Source organism: Bos mutus, chromosome 13, assembly GCF_027580195.1.
Source record: "Bos mutus isolate GX-2022 chromosome 13, NWIPB_WYAK_1.1, whole genome shotgun sequence".
NCBI classification, from domain to species: Eukaryota; Metazoa; Chordata; class Mammalia; order Artiodactyla; family Bovidae; genus Bos; species Bos mutus.
In genome coordinates, this window is record NC_091629.1 from 38728539 (window position 1) to 38743821 (window position 15283).

General features: G+C 62.4%; 1 protein-coding gene across 1 annotated transcript; it reads left to right on the top strand.

The window, feature by feature from the left end:
* Positions 1–1857: 1857 nt before the first annotated feature.
* On the top strand, positions 1858–14471 carry CHRNA4 (cholinergic receptor nicotinic alpha 4 subunit). Its single transcript, XM_005911087.2, has 6 exons — positions 1858–1933; positions 3365–3516; positions 7123–7167; positions 7254–7363; positions 10417–11752; positions 14346–14471. The coding sequence occupies exons 1-6, from the start codon at positions 1858–1860 to the stop codon at positions 14469–14471; spliced, it is 1845 nt and encodes a 614-aa protein (XP_005911149.2).
* The last annotated feature ends 812 nt before the right edge of the window (positions 14472–15283 follow it).

Sequence of the window (15283 nt, forward strand, 5' to 3'; positions counted from 1 at the left end):
GGGAGCCACGTCCACCTGTCTTAGTGGCTTGGGCCAGCATCTAGGGAGCCCGTGGACAGGGTAAGGGAGCAACCGTCACTGTTGAGGTTGGCAGTTGCCCGGGACCAGGCATTTCGAAAGGTCTGTAGGCACCAGCCAGAGTGGACAGATCGCTCCGGGTGGGGAACCTTGGAGGCCTCAGATCATTTGGCCAGAGTCGGGGCAAGGGGGCTTGGGGGCGGAATGGAAGGTAGGAGAGGGAAATGGGGAGGGGGAAGAGAGATGGAGAGGGAAGATGGGGGAGGGGAGGGGAAATGGGATGGGGAGGGGAGATGGGGAAGGGGAGGGGAGATGGGGGGAGGGGAGATGGGGAGGAGGGAGAAGAGGGAATACTGGGAAACCAGCTGGAAGGGGGCAGGAGTTGGGGGATGCGGAGCGGCAGGGGCCTCCCCTGATTGAAGCTGCTACCTTGGGACCAAGCCTGTTACTTGCAGAGCATCGTCTGTGAGGGGCGGGGACCAGGGGCCTCCGGGACCATCATTCAGTGCCCCCAAGGCCCGGGCGCCAACGCGGGAGGAGCGCGGGGGCAGCTCCAGCCCCTCCTTCTCTGCCCTCATCCTCGACCGGAACCGAAGTCTCGGTTTGGGAGCTGGATTCCCCCAATCCAGCGCTGGCCGCAGATTCCCAGGAACTGCACACGGATGGCTGCGGGGTTCGCGTTTTTGCCGAGCAGCGCGGTGTGCGCGCCGCAGACTGTGGCTCCGCCGCACAAAGCGGCCCCTCACGGCCCTCCTTCGAGAACCTGCTGCTCGGCCGGCGGCCACCTCGACCCACCTAAGGGCGGAGCCCGTGCGGGGTCATCGAGCGTGGCACCAGGTCATCTCGGTTGCGGCCGATGTAGTTCAAGACTAGTCCAGGGGCGCCGCGGACTGCTCTGCGGGGGTCTCACCGAGACCCTCCACAGCCGCCCTTCAGCCGCTGCCCACCGCGAGTGGAATGGGGGCTGCCCTCTCGCCGGCGCAGTCCACCCGGCCGCAGGCCGTTCAGAGGCGGGGGCAGCAGACCCCGGCCCAGGCCCGACCTGGAGGCGGCAAGAAGCGGCTTCGCCTGGGGAGGGGGCGTTAGAGTTCTCCTCGTCCCAGAAAGGCCGGCTGCCGGGTAGAAGCCCTTCTGAACGCTTCCCGGTCCGCGGGGGACAGGCCGATGGGAAGGATTCTGTCCTGAGCGCCTGATTGGGGAAGACGATCAGGGACCTGTGATTTACAAACTGCACAGCTGGAGCCGGGGTGGTGAAGTTAACCACATCCGCCCGGGCGCCCCTCCTGGCGCCCGGAGAACGTGGGGCGCGTCCCTCCCTGCAGGCAGGCGGTGGAGGCGCGGGGCTGGGGACAGGGTGAGGGTTGATGTCTCGTGGTCCGCAAACCAGCCCGCGCCGGGATCCCCGAGACGCACGCAGCGATTGCCGGGCCCCCACTCGTGGCTCGGGCACGTGCCCGGCCCTGGGAGGTCAAAGGAAACTTTGCCCCCGCGCGGGTCGACCTCAGCCCCCGCGCCCTCTCTCGACTCGCGGTGCATCCCCCTCCCCCTCTCCTCCCGGTCCTCGCTCTCCCTCCTGCTCCCTCCTCCTGTCCCTCCTCCCCCTCCTCCTCGCCGGCTGGAGGCAGGCAGGTCCGGGCGGGGCAGCGCCGCGGAGCCCACAGCCCGCGATCCCGGTCCGGTAGCCGCCGCCGCTCCCTCAGGGAGGAGCGACCGAGCGAGGCTTTGCGGACGGAGCGGCCCGCGCGGCGCGGGGGGCATGAAGTTGGGTGCGCCGGGAGCTCAGAGCAGGGGCGCGGCAGAGCCGGGAGCCGCCCGCGTCTAGAGCCCGCTCTGTGCGCCATGGAGCTCGGGGGCCCGGGGACGTCGCCGCTGCCGCCGCTGCTGCTGCTGCTTCTAGGGGCCGGCCTCCTGCCTGGTAAGTTTCGGGGCGCTGGAAGGACCCCCTTTCGCCCGGTTCAGGGCAGCCTCGGACCTCCGGAGCCAGAGGAAGGGAAGCTCCTGGCTGCGGTCCCAAGCCGCGGGTGCTCGCAACGGGGCAGCTGCGGAGGCTCCCCCAACCCCGCATCCCCCAGACGCAAAAGACTGTCCTGCGGGCGCGGGCGGAGCCAGGCGAAGAAAGAGTTAACCTGTTCGGCAATTCGAAGAAAAGGATTGGGGTGGGTGTGGGGGAGATGCTGTTTCAAGAGCTAGACCCAGAAGCTTCAACTTGAATGGAGAGAGGTGCGGCCCACCCCCGTTTATCCATTCTGCCCAATTTCCTTGCAGGCTGCACCATGCCTGCCCACCCCCCACCCCTGGGGGCTGGGGAATCAGAGGGCTGGTCTCTGCCCTTGGCAGGGCCCCACCCAAACCCCTTCTGCTCCCCCAGGCTCACTAGGACTGTCGAGGTTCCAGCCCCCTGCTCCTCCCCATTCCCTGGGAAGCCACCTTGCTATTTCAGGGGTGCATGGAGGGAATTTAATCCTCTGGCCTCCCCAGTGAGGAAGGAGAGATACTGTACTGTCAGAGGGACCAGGCTGGGGCTCTGGGCTGGGAGTGAAGGTCCTGCGGGTCTAGGACTGATCCCAGACGTACTTGTGAATGCCCTCATGGGTCCAGCTGTAACTCCCAGGTGAGCAGGACTGAGCTGAGAGGAGCAGGTAAGCAAGGGTCTCCTGTCCTGCCCTCAGATGCCCTCCACGATGCAGTGGTCGAAGCACAGGTGCCCAAGAGTGGCAGGGAAGCTCTCAGACCACAGATTGGCCACTGGGCTGGGCTGAATGAGGAAGCCCCTCCCCAGGTTCACTCCAGACCTGGTCATTGAGGAGAGACCATCCAGGAATGCAGCGTGCCAGTCTGGGGGTGCCAGGTCACTCATGCATCCAGGATGGTCTTCCAGGATGATCACTTGCGGTTGCTGCAGCCACAGGAAACCCTCAGGGGTGGAGCCCTCACTCCCCGTCCTTCTCTCCCTGCCTGGGCCTGCCCCGTCTTGTCCTGCGGTTACCCCCGCCTTGTGCTTTGAGACAAGGTGCTCAGGACTGTGCTAGTAGCTCTAGATAGAGCCCTTCTCTCCCGCAGTCACAGTCTGATGGGGAGTTGTCCAGTCAGCACTCATCACATCAGTGATACCTTCTCACAGTGATGGACCCAGTGCTCAGAAGGCTTCCCTTCCCTGGGGTAGAGGAGAAACTGCGAACGGAAGTATGGCAGCAGGTGCAAAGGTCCTGAGATAGGAGGGAGGAATGTGCTTTGAGGGGCTGGAAGGGAGCCCAAGTGCTGAATGAGGCCTGGCAGGAAGCCCAAGGGTGCAGCCTGGATGGCCACTGTCCCCTCCCCTGAGCCACGCACCCGCGTGTCCCCCCAGTGAGCAGCCATGCAGAGACCCGGGCTCATGCGGAGGAGCGGCTGCTGAAGAAGCTCTTCTCTGGCTATAATAAGTGGTCCCGGCCTGTGGCTAACATCTCGGATGCGGTTCTTGTCCACTTCGGCCTATCCATCGCGCAGCTCATTGATGTGGTAGGTTCTGGGGATGGGGTGGGGGTCAGCAACCCAGGGCCGACCTGTGTCAGGGAGGGATAGGCCTGGAGATGTCCCTGGGGCTGGGGGCAGCGGGCTGGATGAGCTGGGAGGGCTGCACTTGAGTCCCAGCTCTGCCTGAGTCCTGCACATACACCTAAGCAATGCGGGGGGCAAGGACTGTTCCATGCAGTGCCCTCCAAGGCCCTGCCCATTCCTCCCTCTCCATGTAGAAAAGCTTAAAGGCCCAGATTTGCAGCAGGGGATCAGGGCTGTGACTGTCAGAGACAGAGAGCAGGAGACTCATCTGTGGGGCTAGTGCAGGGTCTGGGGTAAGTCCTGGTACTGAGTTGGTCAGGGTGGGGCCGTGTGGTGCCCTGGCAGCCCCTCTTGACCTTCACCTTGCTCAGGAGGCTCCCCCAACCTGTCTGGAATGGGGCAACCTGGCGAGTCAGACAGGCTGTCAGGTGAGTTTACTTCCCTGGATGGGGACCAAGGAGGCTATTGGGAGGAGGTCAAGGTCCAGCCTCCGAGTGGCTGCAGCTCTGGAGGCGTGGGGGTGACCATTCAGGGTGGGGGCCTGTCCTATGGGTCTAACTACGTGTTGGCTGCACATCCTGGGGCAGCAGCCAAGGGCCTTGGAGTGTGGGCTCCAGCCTGGCCTGGAGGAGTCCTCCAGGAGTTGGTTTGCTGGCTGCAAGAGGGTCTGAGGCTGGCTGGGTTTGGACTGGGGTTTCCAGTCAGCTCAGGTTCCAGGAGGAGCTGCCAGGGGCTGTAGATCTCTCCAAATATCCACCCCATGTCCCTGACAGGACCCCAACCCCAAGTGGGCTCTGTGAGGGGGGGAGCCACCAGTTTCGGAGCCTGGAGATCCTGGTTTCCAGCTCGTGCCAGGTGTATTGAGTGGCCCCTGGGGCCTTGGCCTTCTCACCTGTGGAATGGGATGAGTGAGCCAGCAACATCCGAGGGGCTTTGGGAGGTGAAGGGTGGGGGCTGTGGCCACGTTCACACTGACAGAAAGAGCCATGCTTGCGCCCCATTAGCAGAGAGACCCGGTCAGTCTCCCATCCTGGCCTGTGCTCTCAGGCCTCCTGGAACCAAGCCTCAAATGCTTCTTGTAAAGTACTCCTGGCTGGGGTGCAGCCAGAAGGCAGCTCAGGATGGCGAGGGTTCCGACCCACTGCGTTCGTAAACACTATTCCCAGTATGGCTGTGGCTTCATGTTCTGGGTCAGCTGCACTGTGGCCTGGCCTCCTGCCTGAGCTCCTGGGGTTTTCTCGTCCCCCGGCCACCATGTTGCAGCATCCCCCCAACTCCCACATCGCAGCATCCTCCTCCCCTCCATCTCCCTAGTTTGCCCAGGAGAGACAGCCGGAGCACACCAGTCCTGAAACCCCAGTGTGGGACCCACCAGTGGCCCCATGGCAGCACCGGGCTGGACAGGAGCTGCTCCAGCCCTACTGTCTGCAGCCGAGTTGGCCAAGGACACTCCTGCACACGTGTGCTGATGAGACGTCCTTGCCTGTCCTGGGTGCTGGCCTTTTGTGGAAGGGGCCGCCTCCCTGCCCACTCTTTGAAGGGCTGCAGTGTTTACTGCAGGTTTGTGCCCTGGTGTGTGTGTGTTCGTGTGTGTTCACGCCTGCAGAGGAGGCTGGGAATCCCTGGGCACCTCTGGGCCCTGGACTAACGTTTCAGGTGCCCGAATGTACGAAGGGCACTTCATACGGGTGGGGTGAACGGGTAGACAGCTGCAAGGGGGGTGTGTGAGGGGTGGGCACAAGGGGAAGGAGGCCAGGCCCGGCACCTGGAAGCTTGATCTGGGGGCAGGGAATGGGGCAGAGCCGGGCCAGCTTCCCCTGGGGGAATGGAAGGATGTGGTGGTGGGGGCGGCATCACTGCAGGACTGCATTGCCAAGGTCAAGGTCGTTGGAGTGGTGTCCGGGCCCTGCTCAGGTCATGCTTATCCTCAGTGTCCTCTGGCGGCATGTCCCAGGTGGCCCTGAGGGAGATCAGGACCAAGGCAGTGCCTGGGGTGGCAGGAGATGTGGTCCCTTCCCGTGACCCAGCTGACCCAGGGCTTGTCCCCTGGACAGGAGGGGAGACTCCCCGGCCTTGCCTTTGAATAACCATCTGCCCCCAGCCCTGGTCTGGGCACTGGGTGCTTCACTTCTTGACCATCCTCGCGTTTCTTTGGGCTGAGCAGTCATCCTGACGACCTGTGTGTCCCTGGTCTAGAGCCGACAAGGGAAAAAGTTGGGCCATCATAAAGTGGGGAGAGGCTGGTTCAAGCACCGCCCCCCAGAGCCTGTGTCCAGTCCCTCTACTCTCCCCAGGGGAACAGTCCCTGTCCCTCAGGCCCTGCGGGCACCCTGCTGTCTGAGAAGTACCCTCCATCAGCAGCAAGTGTCCCACCCCAAACCTTTTGCAAGGAGCCAGCCCCCTCCAGCCCCAACCCAGCTGCCCTCTGCCTGGGCTGGGTGCTGCATGGTCCCTGCAGGTTCAGGGTGGGGTAAGAGGACCCCTACATCCATGCACAGAGGCTGGCGTTCTTCTCCAGCCTGTGCTGGTGTCTGACTGCCTGTGTCCAGTGAACAGGAGGGCTGGGAAGAGGGGAGGAGGGCTGGGAAGAGGGGAGGAGGGAGCAGGGAGTGTGTCTGTGTATGTGAGTATGTGTGAGTGTGTGTGTATGAGTGTGTGTGTATTGTGTGTGTGAGTATGTGTGTGTGGGTGTGTCAGTGTGTGTCAGTGTGTACGCATGCATATGAGTGTTGTATATGAGTGTGTGAGCGCACGTGTGTGTATTGTGTGAGTGTGTGTGTCAGTGTGTATGTGTGTGTCAGTGTGTATGCGTGCATGTGAGTGTGGTATGTGAGTGTATGAGTGTGTGTGTGCTGTGTGTGTGTGAGTGTTGTGTGTATGTGTGAGTGTGTGTGTATTGTGTGTGTGTCAGTGTGTATGCGTGCATGTGAATGTTGTATGTGAGTGTCAGTGTGTGTGTGTGTAGTGTGTGTGAGTGGTGTGTGTGTTCCAGCCCTTCTCGCCTGGCAGGGGGCTTCTCAGTGACCTGTAGAGGAGCCTGCTGGGTCTCCTGCTCCCGCCTCACCTGTTCTTGACCCTCACCTGTCTACCTCCAGGTCCTGAGGCTCTGGGCCTGGAGAGGCAGTTTGGCCAGTGAGTGGGTGGCTCAGGGGTAGTGGAGGGGGCAGGCTGGCCAGCTGGGAGGGAGTGATGCAGGTGGGCAGGACCAGCATGGGCTGCTGGGAAGAGGGCAGCTCCTCCAGCAGCTAGGAGCCCTGGGTGCTGCATACACCCTTACTTACGTAGCTGGAGAGGGCCAGGCCCAGCCACCTGTAAAGTCAGCTGGACACTGTCCACACTTTCCTTCTTAGAAGGGTCAAGGGGACTTACCCTGTGGCCCTCAGTCCCCTCTGGGCCTGCCATCCTGGGCTTGGTTGCCTCCAGGGGCGAGACACTCCCTCCCTCCTGAGGTCACCCAGTCCCCATGTTCGGCCCTGGCCCGTCCTTGTGGGTAAGGAAGCTTGGCCAGAGAGATGTGTCCTGAACCAAAGGGGATCACAACCTGCCTTCTTCTCGTTCGTGCCCTAGGATGAGAAGAACCAGATGATGACGACGAATGTGTGGGTGAAGCAGGTGAGTGGGAGAGAGCCCTCATTGCCCCCTCCCCATCCTCTCCCTACCCATCTCTTCTGACCCCCCTCTTTCCTTTCTTCCCGCAGGAGTGGCACGACTATAAGCTGCACTGGGACCCCGCCGACTATGAGAACGTGACTTCCATCCGAATCCCCTCTGAGCTCATCTGGCGGCCAGACATCGTCCTGTACAACAAGTGAGCTGGGGCCTTAGTGGGTGGGGCCACATCCAGCCACGTCCCCGCCAGGAATCTCTGCCAAAGCCAGCGTGAGCAAGAGGCAGACAGCTCAGCCCTCGGGCCCAGGCGGAGATAGAGGGTGCTGAGGCCCATTGACGGGCAAAGAGGCAAGGAGATGGGGGTTCTGGGGGCCTGCAGGTGCCTGAGGGCTCCTTCCCTGCCCGTGCCAGCCCTGGGGCCTCAGTCTCTTGGAGGGCAAGGAAGGGATCAGGGCCCCTCCCAGTTCCCCCTCGGGCTGGAGTTGGTTCCAAAATCAGTCCCTGTCTGGGGAGGCTGGGCCCCTGCACATTGGTCACCCAGTCCTGGAGCAGAGGGCAGGGTAGGGGAGTGGAGAGGGAGCCCCCAGAACAGCATGCCTGTCCCCGCCCTCCCCTGCCCCTCCATCTGTGCTCCCGGCACAGACATCACCGAAAGTCCCCAAACCCCAGCTCATCACACTCCGCAAACAAAGCCTCTGTCAGGGCTGTGTCCCAGCTGTGGGAGCTGAGCTGAAATCTCATCTCTGGAGAGTGTTTCTGTGCTGGGGGCCAGGGGGCTATGGGCACTGCCATGGCAGACATGGGCTCCAGAGGGCTGGCCTCCTTGAACTTGTCCTTTCCCGGGACCTTGGCTGGGTCCTTGACCTCGGGGCAGCCTGACAGCCTACCGTGTCCCTGGTCTCTGCTGTGTCATTGCCAGGCCAGCTCACCCAGAGCTGAATCCATGCTGGAAGACCCAGGCTCTGGGTGGCTGCGGCCCCACAGCACTGATGAACACAGCCAATGGCACCACTTGGTCCCCCTGCCCACAGCCCCCTGCCCTCCCACCCAGACCCCGGTGCTTCTGCACAAAAGCCTTCCTGGGCCCCGGGCTTGGGCCTGACCTACAAATGCTATTTGATTAAGAATGACTGGGCTCCACTTGCAGCTTAATTGATTCCAGTAATGGCAGCAGGGAGAGCGGCCACACGTGGAGGAGAGGGTTTTAGGGATGCATTAAGGGGGGTCGCTTGGAGAGTGGGAGGCGGGGCAGACTCTCTGTTTTCCCTCTGCAAGCTGCCCGGTCAGACCCTGAGCCCTGGAATCCTCCAGGCCCCCTAAGGCCCCCCGGAGTCCCCACTCAGCTCCCCCAGCCCCTAGGGGACCCAACACTGAATCTGCCTGAACCTCTCTGACCCAGAACACAGGGACCAGGGTCAGGACTCTGGGACCCAGGGGAGCATCGTGCTCTGTGACTGCTCAACCGAGACCAATAAGCAGGTCTGGGAGGCATACAGCCCCCAGGATGGCAGCCCAGCCCCTTCCCTCTCTAGACTCCCTACCGAGACCCAGAGGTAGCAGGTTGGACCCCTAGCTTCCCTTGCGGATGGAGGCTGGCACCAAGGCCCTCTTTGGAGGGGGTTGGGCGTGGGCAGGGATAGAGCCCAGGGCTGGTGGTGATGTTGGCCAGATGGCCACTGGGGAGGTCTATTTCCAGGAATCAGGCCCATGTGCACTTGCTTGTGGCCCAGTGGTCAGCGCGGGCTGCTAGGCAAGGGGAAGGGTTGAGGGTGGCTTTTCTGAGAGCTTTGGGGGTACCCCTTCGAGGCTGGAGGGAGTGCACGTGAGGCCGTGCTGCCCACAGGGGCTTCCCTCCACTGGCCTGCCAGGCAGAGGGCCTCATGTGGATGGCGTCTTTGGCCTAGAGCAGGAATCTGACGGGCAGGGTTGACCTCTTCCCCACAAGCTGTCCCAATGACCACTCCCCCTGGGCTTGCTGGGCCAGCTTCTGGGGGGTGCTTTGTCCCCTGGCATGCAAAGCCCACTGTGGGGGAGGGGTAGGACTTCCTAGAGTGGTGATGGGGGCGGAGTGGGGTGGCAGGGAGGTGGGGCTGGTGACAGCTTCCCTTGGGAAAGCTCCTTCTTCCTGGGGTTGCCCTGGGCGGCTGGGTCCCAGAGTCCCACATGCAGAGTAAGGGACCAGCCCGGGGTGGAAGTGCCCTTAGCACAGGAGCGTGAAGACATGGGCTCAGAGACTAGTGTCTGTGGGGCTGTCCCCGGTGGGAGGAGGGGAGGTCTCCTGTCAGCATTTCAGAGTTGAAGCCCAGGACAGTTGCTCCCTCACCTGTCTGTGGGTGCCCCGTGTGGTCAGTGTGGGCAGCTCAGGCCTTGCAGGGAAACAGGCTGAGAGAGGGCCCTCCTGACCCAGGCAATAACAGCTTGGGACTCAGACTAGGGACTGGGCACTTCCAGCAGCAGAGGAGAGAGTGGCTGACCCTGGGGGCAGGCAGTGTTCTCAGCAGACTGTGGGCAGGTGTCCCCAGGTCCCCCATGGCATCAATATGCCCCTCTCCTCACCATGGGCATCTTAGATGGCTGTCCCTGGGAGACCCAGGCCTGGGCCAGGACAGCAGCCCCTAGCTCTGTTGCCTGCCAGGTCTGTGGACAGGGAGCCCCGAGGCCAAGGAACTGGCAGGAGGGCTGAGGGCCTGGGATGTGATGGCTGGAGTCCACATCCCCCTCTGGGAGGCCCAGTCTTTGCCTTGTTGGGCCCCAGAGTCTTCACCTGTGCAAGAAGGGGGTTCTCGCCTCTAGGTTTGGGGGGATCTGTGGGGGAGAAAATGCTGGCCTGGAGCAGGAGAAGGTGGTGAGACAGGTCAGATTTCCGTCCAGCTCCGGGGTGACCACAGGGAACGAGGCACTCTGTGTGCTGCCCTGGGGCCACTAGTGCATCATGGGCTCCAGATGTGGCATGGATGGCCCTTCTAGCCCCCAAATATTCGTGGTCATCACCATGGTCAGGCTTGGATGTCAAGTGTGGTGTGGGCTGCTGAGACAGTCTCCACGGCATGTGACCCCCAAGGGCAGGGGAAACAGCAAGGTGGGCAGGGGAGCAATGAGCTGGACATGGGCACCATGAGCAATGAACCCAGAGCTGTCTGGTCCCGGGCGAGGCCTCACTGTGAAGTGAGGGTGGGTGTAGTGGGCAGAGGCATGAGAGCTCTGGACCTCAGGTGTCGGGTGCCTCACCCACCACCTCTCTCTCCTGCCCAGCGCGGACGGGGACTTTGCCGTCACCCACCTGACCAAGGCCCACCTCTTCCACGACGGCCGGGTGCAGTGGACGCCCCCAGCCATCTACAAGAGCTCCTGCAGCATCGACGTCACCTTCTTCCCCTTCGACCAGCAGAACTGCACCATGAAGTTCGGGTCCTGGACCTACGACAAGGCCAAGATTGACCTGGTGAGCATGCACAGCCGCGTGGACCAGCTGGACTTCTGGGACAGCGGTGAGTGGGTCATCGTGGACGCCGTGGGCACCTACAACACACGCAAGTACGAGTGCTGCGCGGAGGTCTACTCGGACATCACCTACGCCTTCATCATCCGGCGCCTGCCGCTCTTCTACACCATCAACCTCATCATCCCCTGCCTGCTCATCTCCTGCCTCACCGTGCTTGTCTTCTACCTGCCCTCCGAGTGCGGCGAGAAGATCACCCTCTGCATCTCCGTGTTGCTGTCGCTCACCGTCTTCCTGCTGCTCATCACCGAGATCATCCCATCCACCTCGCTGGTCATCCCGCTCATCGGCGAATACCTGCTCTTCACCATGATCTTCGTCACGCTCTCCATCATCATCACCGTCTTCGTGCTCAACGTGCACCACCGCTCCCCGCGCACACACACCATGCCCGCCTGGGTCCGCCGCGTCTTCCTGGACATCGTGCCGCGCCTGCTCTTCATGAAGCGGCCGTCTGTGGTCAAGGACCACTGCCGGCGGCTCATTGAGTCCATGCACAAGACGGCCAGCACTCCGCACTTCTGGCCGGAGCCCCAGGGGGAGCCCGCCCGGTCTCCATCCCTGACCTGTGGGGTGGACCAGCCCATCAAGCCCCAGCCAGCCCATACAACACCCTCTGACCAGGTGCCGACTCTGCAGCCTTCAGAGACCGAGAAGGCCAGCCCCTGCCTATCTCCTGGGCCCTGCCGTCCACTCACTGGCACCCAGGCCCCAGGGCTCACCAAAAGCCGGTCCCTAAGTGTCCAGCACGTGTCCAGCCCCAGCAAAGCGGTGGAGGACGGTGTGCGGTGCCGGTCCCGGAGCATTCAGTACTGCGGGCCGCGAGAGGAGGCCGCCTCACCAGCCACCCACCTGGCGGATAGCTCCCCCTCCTCTCCGACCAAGGCCCCCTCAGCCAAGCTCCCGCCCCCAGACCAGGCTGCCTCCTGCAAATGCCAGTGCAGGAAGGAGCCGGGGGCCCCAAATGCCACGCTCAAGACCTCCAGCACCAGAGCACCACCCCTGCCCCTGTCGCCAGCCCTGGCACGGGCGGTGGAGGGCGTCCAGTACATCGCAGACCACCTGAAGGCGGAAGACACAGACTTCTCGGTAAGTCTCCACCACAGCCACCTGGAGGGGGGGGACCCGCTGCCCTGTCCATGTCATGGGGCCCCACCACCCCATCCACTTTGAAGGAGGAGGTGACTGGTGAAAGACAGAGAAACCAGGACCCCAACCCGGCTGTTCCCTGTGCCCCAAGCCTCCATCAGCTTGGGGGCAGGAGGTACCCCCAGTTGTGGCCCTGTTGGAGCAGAGTGGACCTCTTGTGTCTCCTTTGGGCTTCAGGGCACAAGGAGCCTGCCTGCAGGTGGTGTTAGGCAGCCCCCAGCGCCATCTGCACCTGGTGAGCACCTCCCTCGACCTCAAGTGCCCCCCACCCTGCTGTGGGCCCCCCGGGGAGGGTCTGCGGTGAGAGGTGCTGAGAGGAGATGGGATGAGATTGAGTGGCCTCTGTGGCCTAGCACGGGGAGAGGAGAAATCAGGCCTGGCACACAGGACCCTCTGGCCAGCACCCTCATGCTTGGCCAGAGAGAGGGCGCCTGAGGTCTGGATGAGCAGGGCAGGTGCTCAGACACGGGTCATAATCAGGGCCCTGTGGAGTCGGGGACTGCAAGGGTGAGTCCAGGCTGAGGGCCAAGCCCCAGTTCAGATCCTGGGTGGGGTGGGGCAGGGGAGCACATAGGCGGGTGGGGGAGGGCACCGCTCAGTCTGCTTGGTCATTACTGGCCGCTCAACCTGGGCTGTGACCTTGCCCCACATCAGCTTCCTCCTGCAGGAACGAAGGCCTGTGGGCAGGCAAGACACTGCAGTTCCCTCCCCGACCTCTTCATCCCTCTGCCTCCTCGGGAACAGCCCGTGATCGTTTCCCAGACACACATGATCCCTGGGGACTGTCTGTCCTGTGGCTGGGCCACCCCACCTAAAAGCGAGTCAGTCTCCTAGCTGCCCTCTGAATCCCAAGGGGTTGTGAAGTCATCCGAGGGTTTCTGGAAGGTTCCACCAGGAGACGCTGGCTCTGGGCCTGTTGTGTTCCCCAGTTCTTGAGGAGCTCTGATGTGTGGGTCTGAGGGGCTGCTGAGAAGAGATCGATGCCTTTGAAGTGTCACCAGGATCTTGGAGGCGCCCAGTGGTTCTTAGTGCAGGGCCAGCCCCTTGTCCCCAGACCCCTCCATCCGCATCACAGGCCCAGCTGTCACAACCTGGTTCTGGTTCCGGCATTGTGCCCAGGTTCTGGGAAGCAAAGCAACTTCAGAGGAACCGACCTGGGATGGGGGCTGGGCGGCTTTGTGAGCAGCGTTTCAACCTCCGAGGGGGCGGCTGGAAAGACTGCTCCTGCTCGGATGCGGCAGCACCACTGGCTGCTTCATAGAACAGAGGGTCCTGTCGCTCCCTGGCTTACAAGTGACCCCATTTGCTCTGGTTACCCGAGAATAAACTCGGCCCTTTCAGCTTTGGCTTAAAACTGTCACGATGCAGCTGATTACTTTAAACATCAGAGCAGAAAACCACAGTGAAAAGTTCTCTTTCTCTCAAGGCCCCCAAAATGGGAGGCTGAGCCTGCCCTTGGCCAGGCCTGTGGGCCCTGCTAGGGTCCAGCGGGCCCGAGCCCAGGTGCCCCTCCTTTCTGGTCACTCAAGTGCTGACAACCACCCACCCAGGACCCGCCTGTGGCCTCCCTAAGGCTTTGTCTGGGGGCACCCCAGGTGGGGTTGGGACCCACTCCCCCAGCGTGGACATGTAACATGACCTGTCCTGCCTCTGGGCCTCTGTGTACCCCCCTGCAGCCCAGATGGTCAGCCACCTTCCTTGTCGGGTCCAGGGAGTGGCCGCAGGTGGTGGGCTCAGTACGTTCCCCACCTCGAGCCTGGGGTCCCCTCCCTTGTCCCCGGGGAGCCCTCCACCCAGCAGCTGCACGCTCAGAGCCTGCTGGCAGCACAGGGCTGTGCCTGTATTCACGTCTGATCCTCACCCTCAGGGGCTTTGGGGACAGACCTGAGCGTCCCACTGACCATGAGGGGCTCAGGCCACCTGAGCAGCCAGCCGTGAGCCCTGCCCTGGGCAGAGGCAGGAGTGAAGGACAGCCAGCTGTGAGCACTGCCCTGGGCTTCTTGCTGGAGGTCAGCTCCCCCCCAACCACTATCCAGGATGCTCTGGCCCTTGCCTTGCACTGTGAGGGGCTGTGGGTGCCTCTGACTCCAGCCTCACTGCCTCCATCTGTAAATGCGGGGGCTGGTTGGTCCCCATGGTGCCACCAACTATCAAAAACCCAGAGCACACTTCACCGTGTCATAGCCTGGACCCTAGCCTTCCTTCAGAGGCGTCCCCACCACTACCTCCTGGGAGCTCAGGCACCTGCCCAGCTGATGGAATTGGTAGGGCCACCATGCTGGACCCCATTTCCCTCAGTGGCTTTGCTGCCACCCCCATAGACAGCGTTGGCACCTGCAGCCCAGAGTTTCTGAGCCCAGACTTCAGACAAAGCCCTTTCGCTGCATCCCCTCCACACCCCTTACCCAGCACAGCTATGCCTGCAACCTTGGTGACCCTGGTGGCAAGAATAGGAACAGAGGTTCTAGAAGTTTCTTGCTGTGGCGAGGCCTGAGGGAGGCAGCTGGGAGTGACCGTGTGTGTCTGTCTGCAGGTGAAAGAGGACTGGAAGTACGTGGCCATGGTCATTGACCGCATCTTTCTCTGGGTGTTCATCATCGTCTGCCTGCTGGGAACTGCTGGCCTCTTCCTGCCGCCCTGGCTGGCCGGCATGATCTAGGGGCCCGGACTCGGGACTCCCTGAACTCGATGGGGTCATGCCACTTACCAGATTGCCCCCCATCCTCTGTCTGCTATGAGACGGCCTTGGAAGGAGCTGCTGACCCCTGGGGACCCTGGGGGACTGGTGAATGCCCGTTTGTCTGCAGGGCGGTGTCACTGCCTGTCTTATTAAAGTTTAACCAGAGCATGGCGACACGATGGCTTCCCACAAGGACGTGCAGCTGATGGCTCTCAGCAAACGTCCCAGCATATCCCCAGGCCATGCCACTTAGCCACCCTCAGCCCCTCTTAGCCCCCAGAGCCCTTGACCCCTGTGGGATCCCTGAGACCCAGGCACAGATCCTGGCCTGGGGCACCCCTGGGTCCTCAGGCTTGCTCTCTCTGACCCCAGAGGTGAGTCAGCAAACACCTGACCCTCACCTTCCAGGGCAGGGTCCAAGCAGGGGGTATCTGAGTGGTTGGGAGGGGTCCCAAGCCGGGGAGTGGGGGTTCTGAGCAGGGGCTGGGTTTGGTCTCTTCTGGGCACATTAGTCAAAGCCCAGATTTTGCACCCTAGGAGCCTTGGGGTTGGAGTGGTTAGACATGGTCCCCATGGAGGAGAATCAGGTGCAGGTACCCTTCGGGTGAGGGACCCTCAGCCCTAGGCAGCCCAGATGTCTCCCCGGCAGGGGTGCTTGGGTCTTGGGCAGACACTTTGCTGGCCTGGTGATGCCCCCAGGTCTCCCATGGACTTGAGACTTTGTGAGGGACCCAGATCTGGGCTCCTCACCCAACACTTCCCTTGATTTCCCCTCTGCTCACAGTCAGGGG

Excerpts from the sequence above, each read along its gene's own strand:
- CHRNA4 (XM_005911087.2), top strand. The coding sequence starts at position 1,858 with ATGGAGCTCGGGGGCCCGGGGACGTCGCCGCTGCCGCCGCTGCTGCTG. Across the intron at positions 7,168-7,253 it reads CGAATGTGTGGGTGAAGCAG|GAGTGGCACGACTATAAGCT; the intron begins GTGAGTGGGAGA and ends TTCTTCCCGCAG. Across the intron at positions 11,753-14,345 it reads CGGAAGACACAGACTTCTCG|GTGAAAGAGGACTGGAAGTA; the intron begins GTAAGTCTCCAC and ends GTCTGTCTGCAG.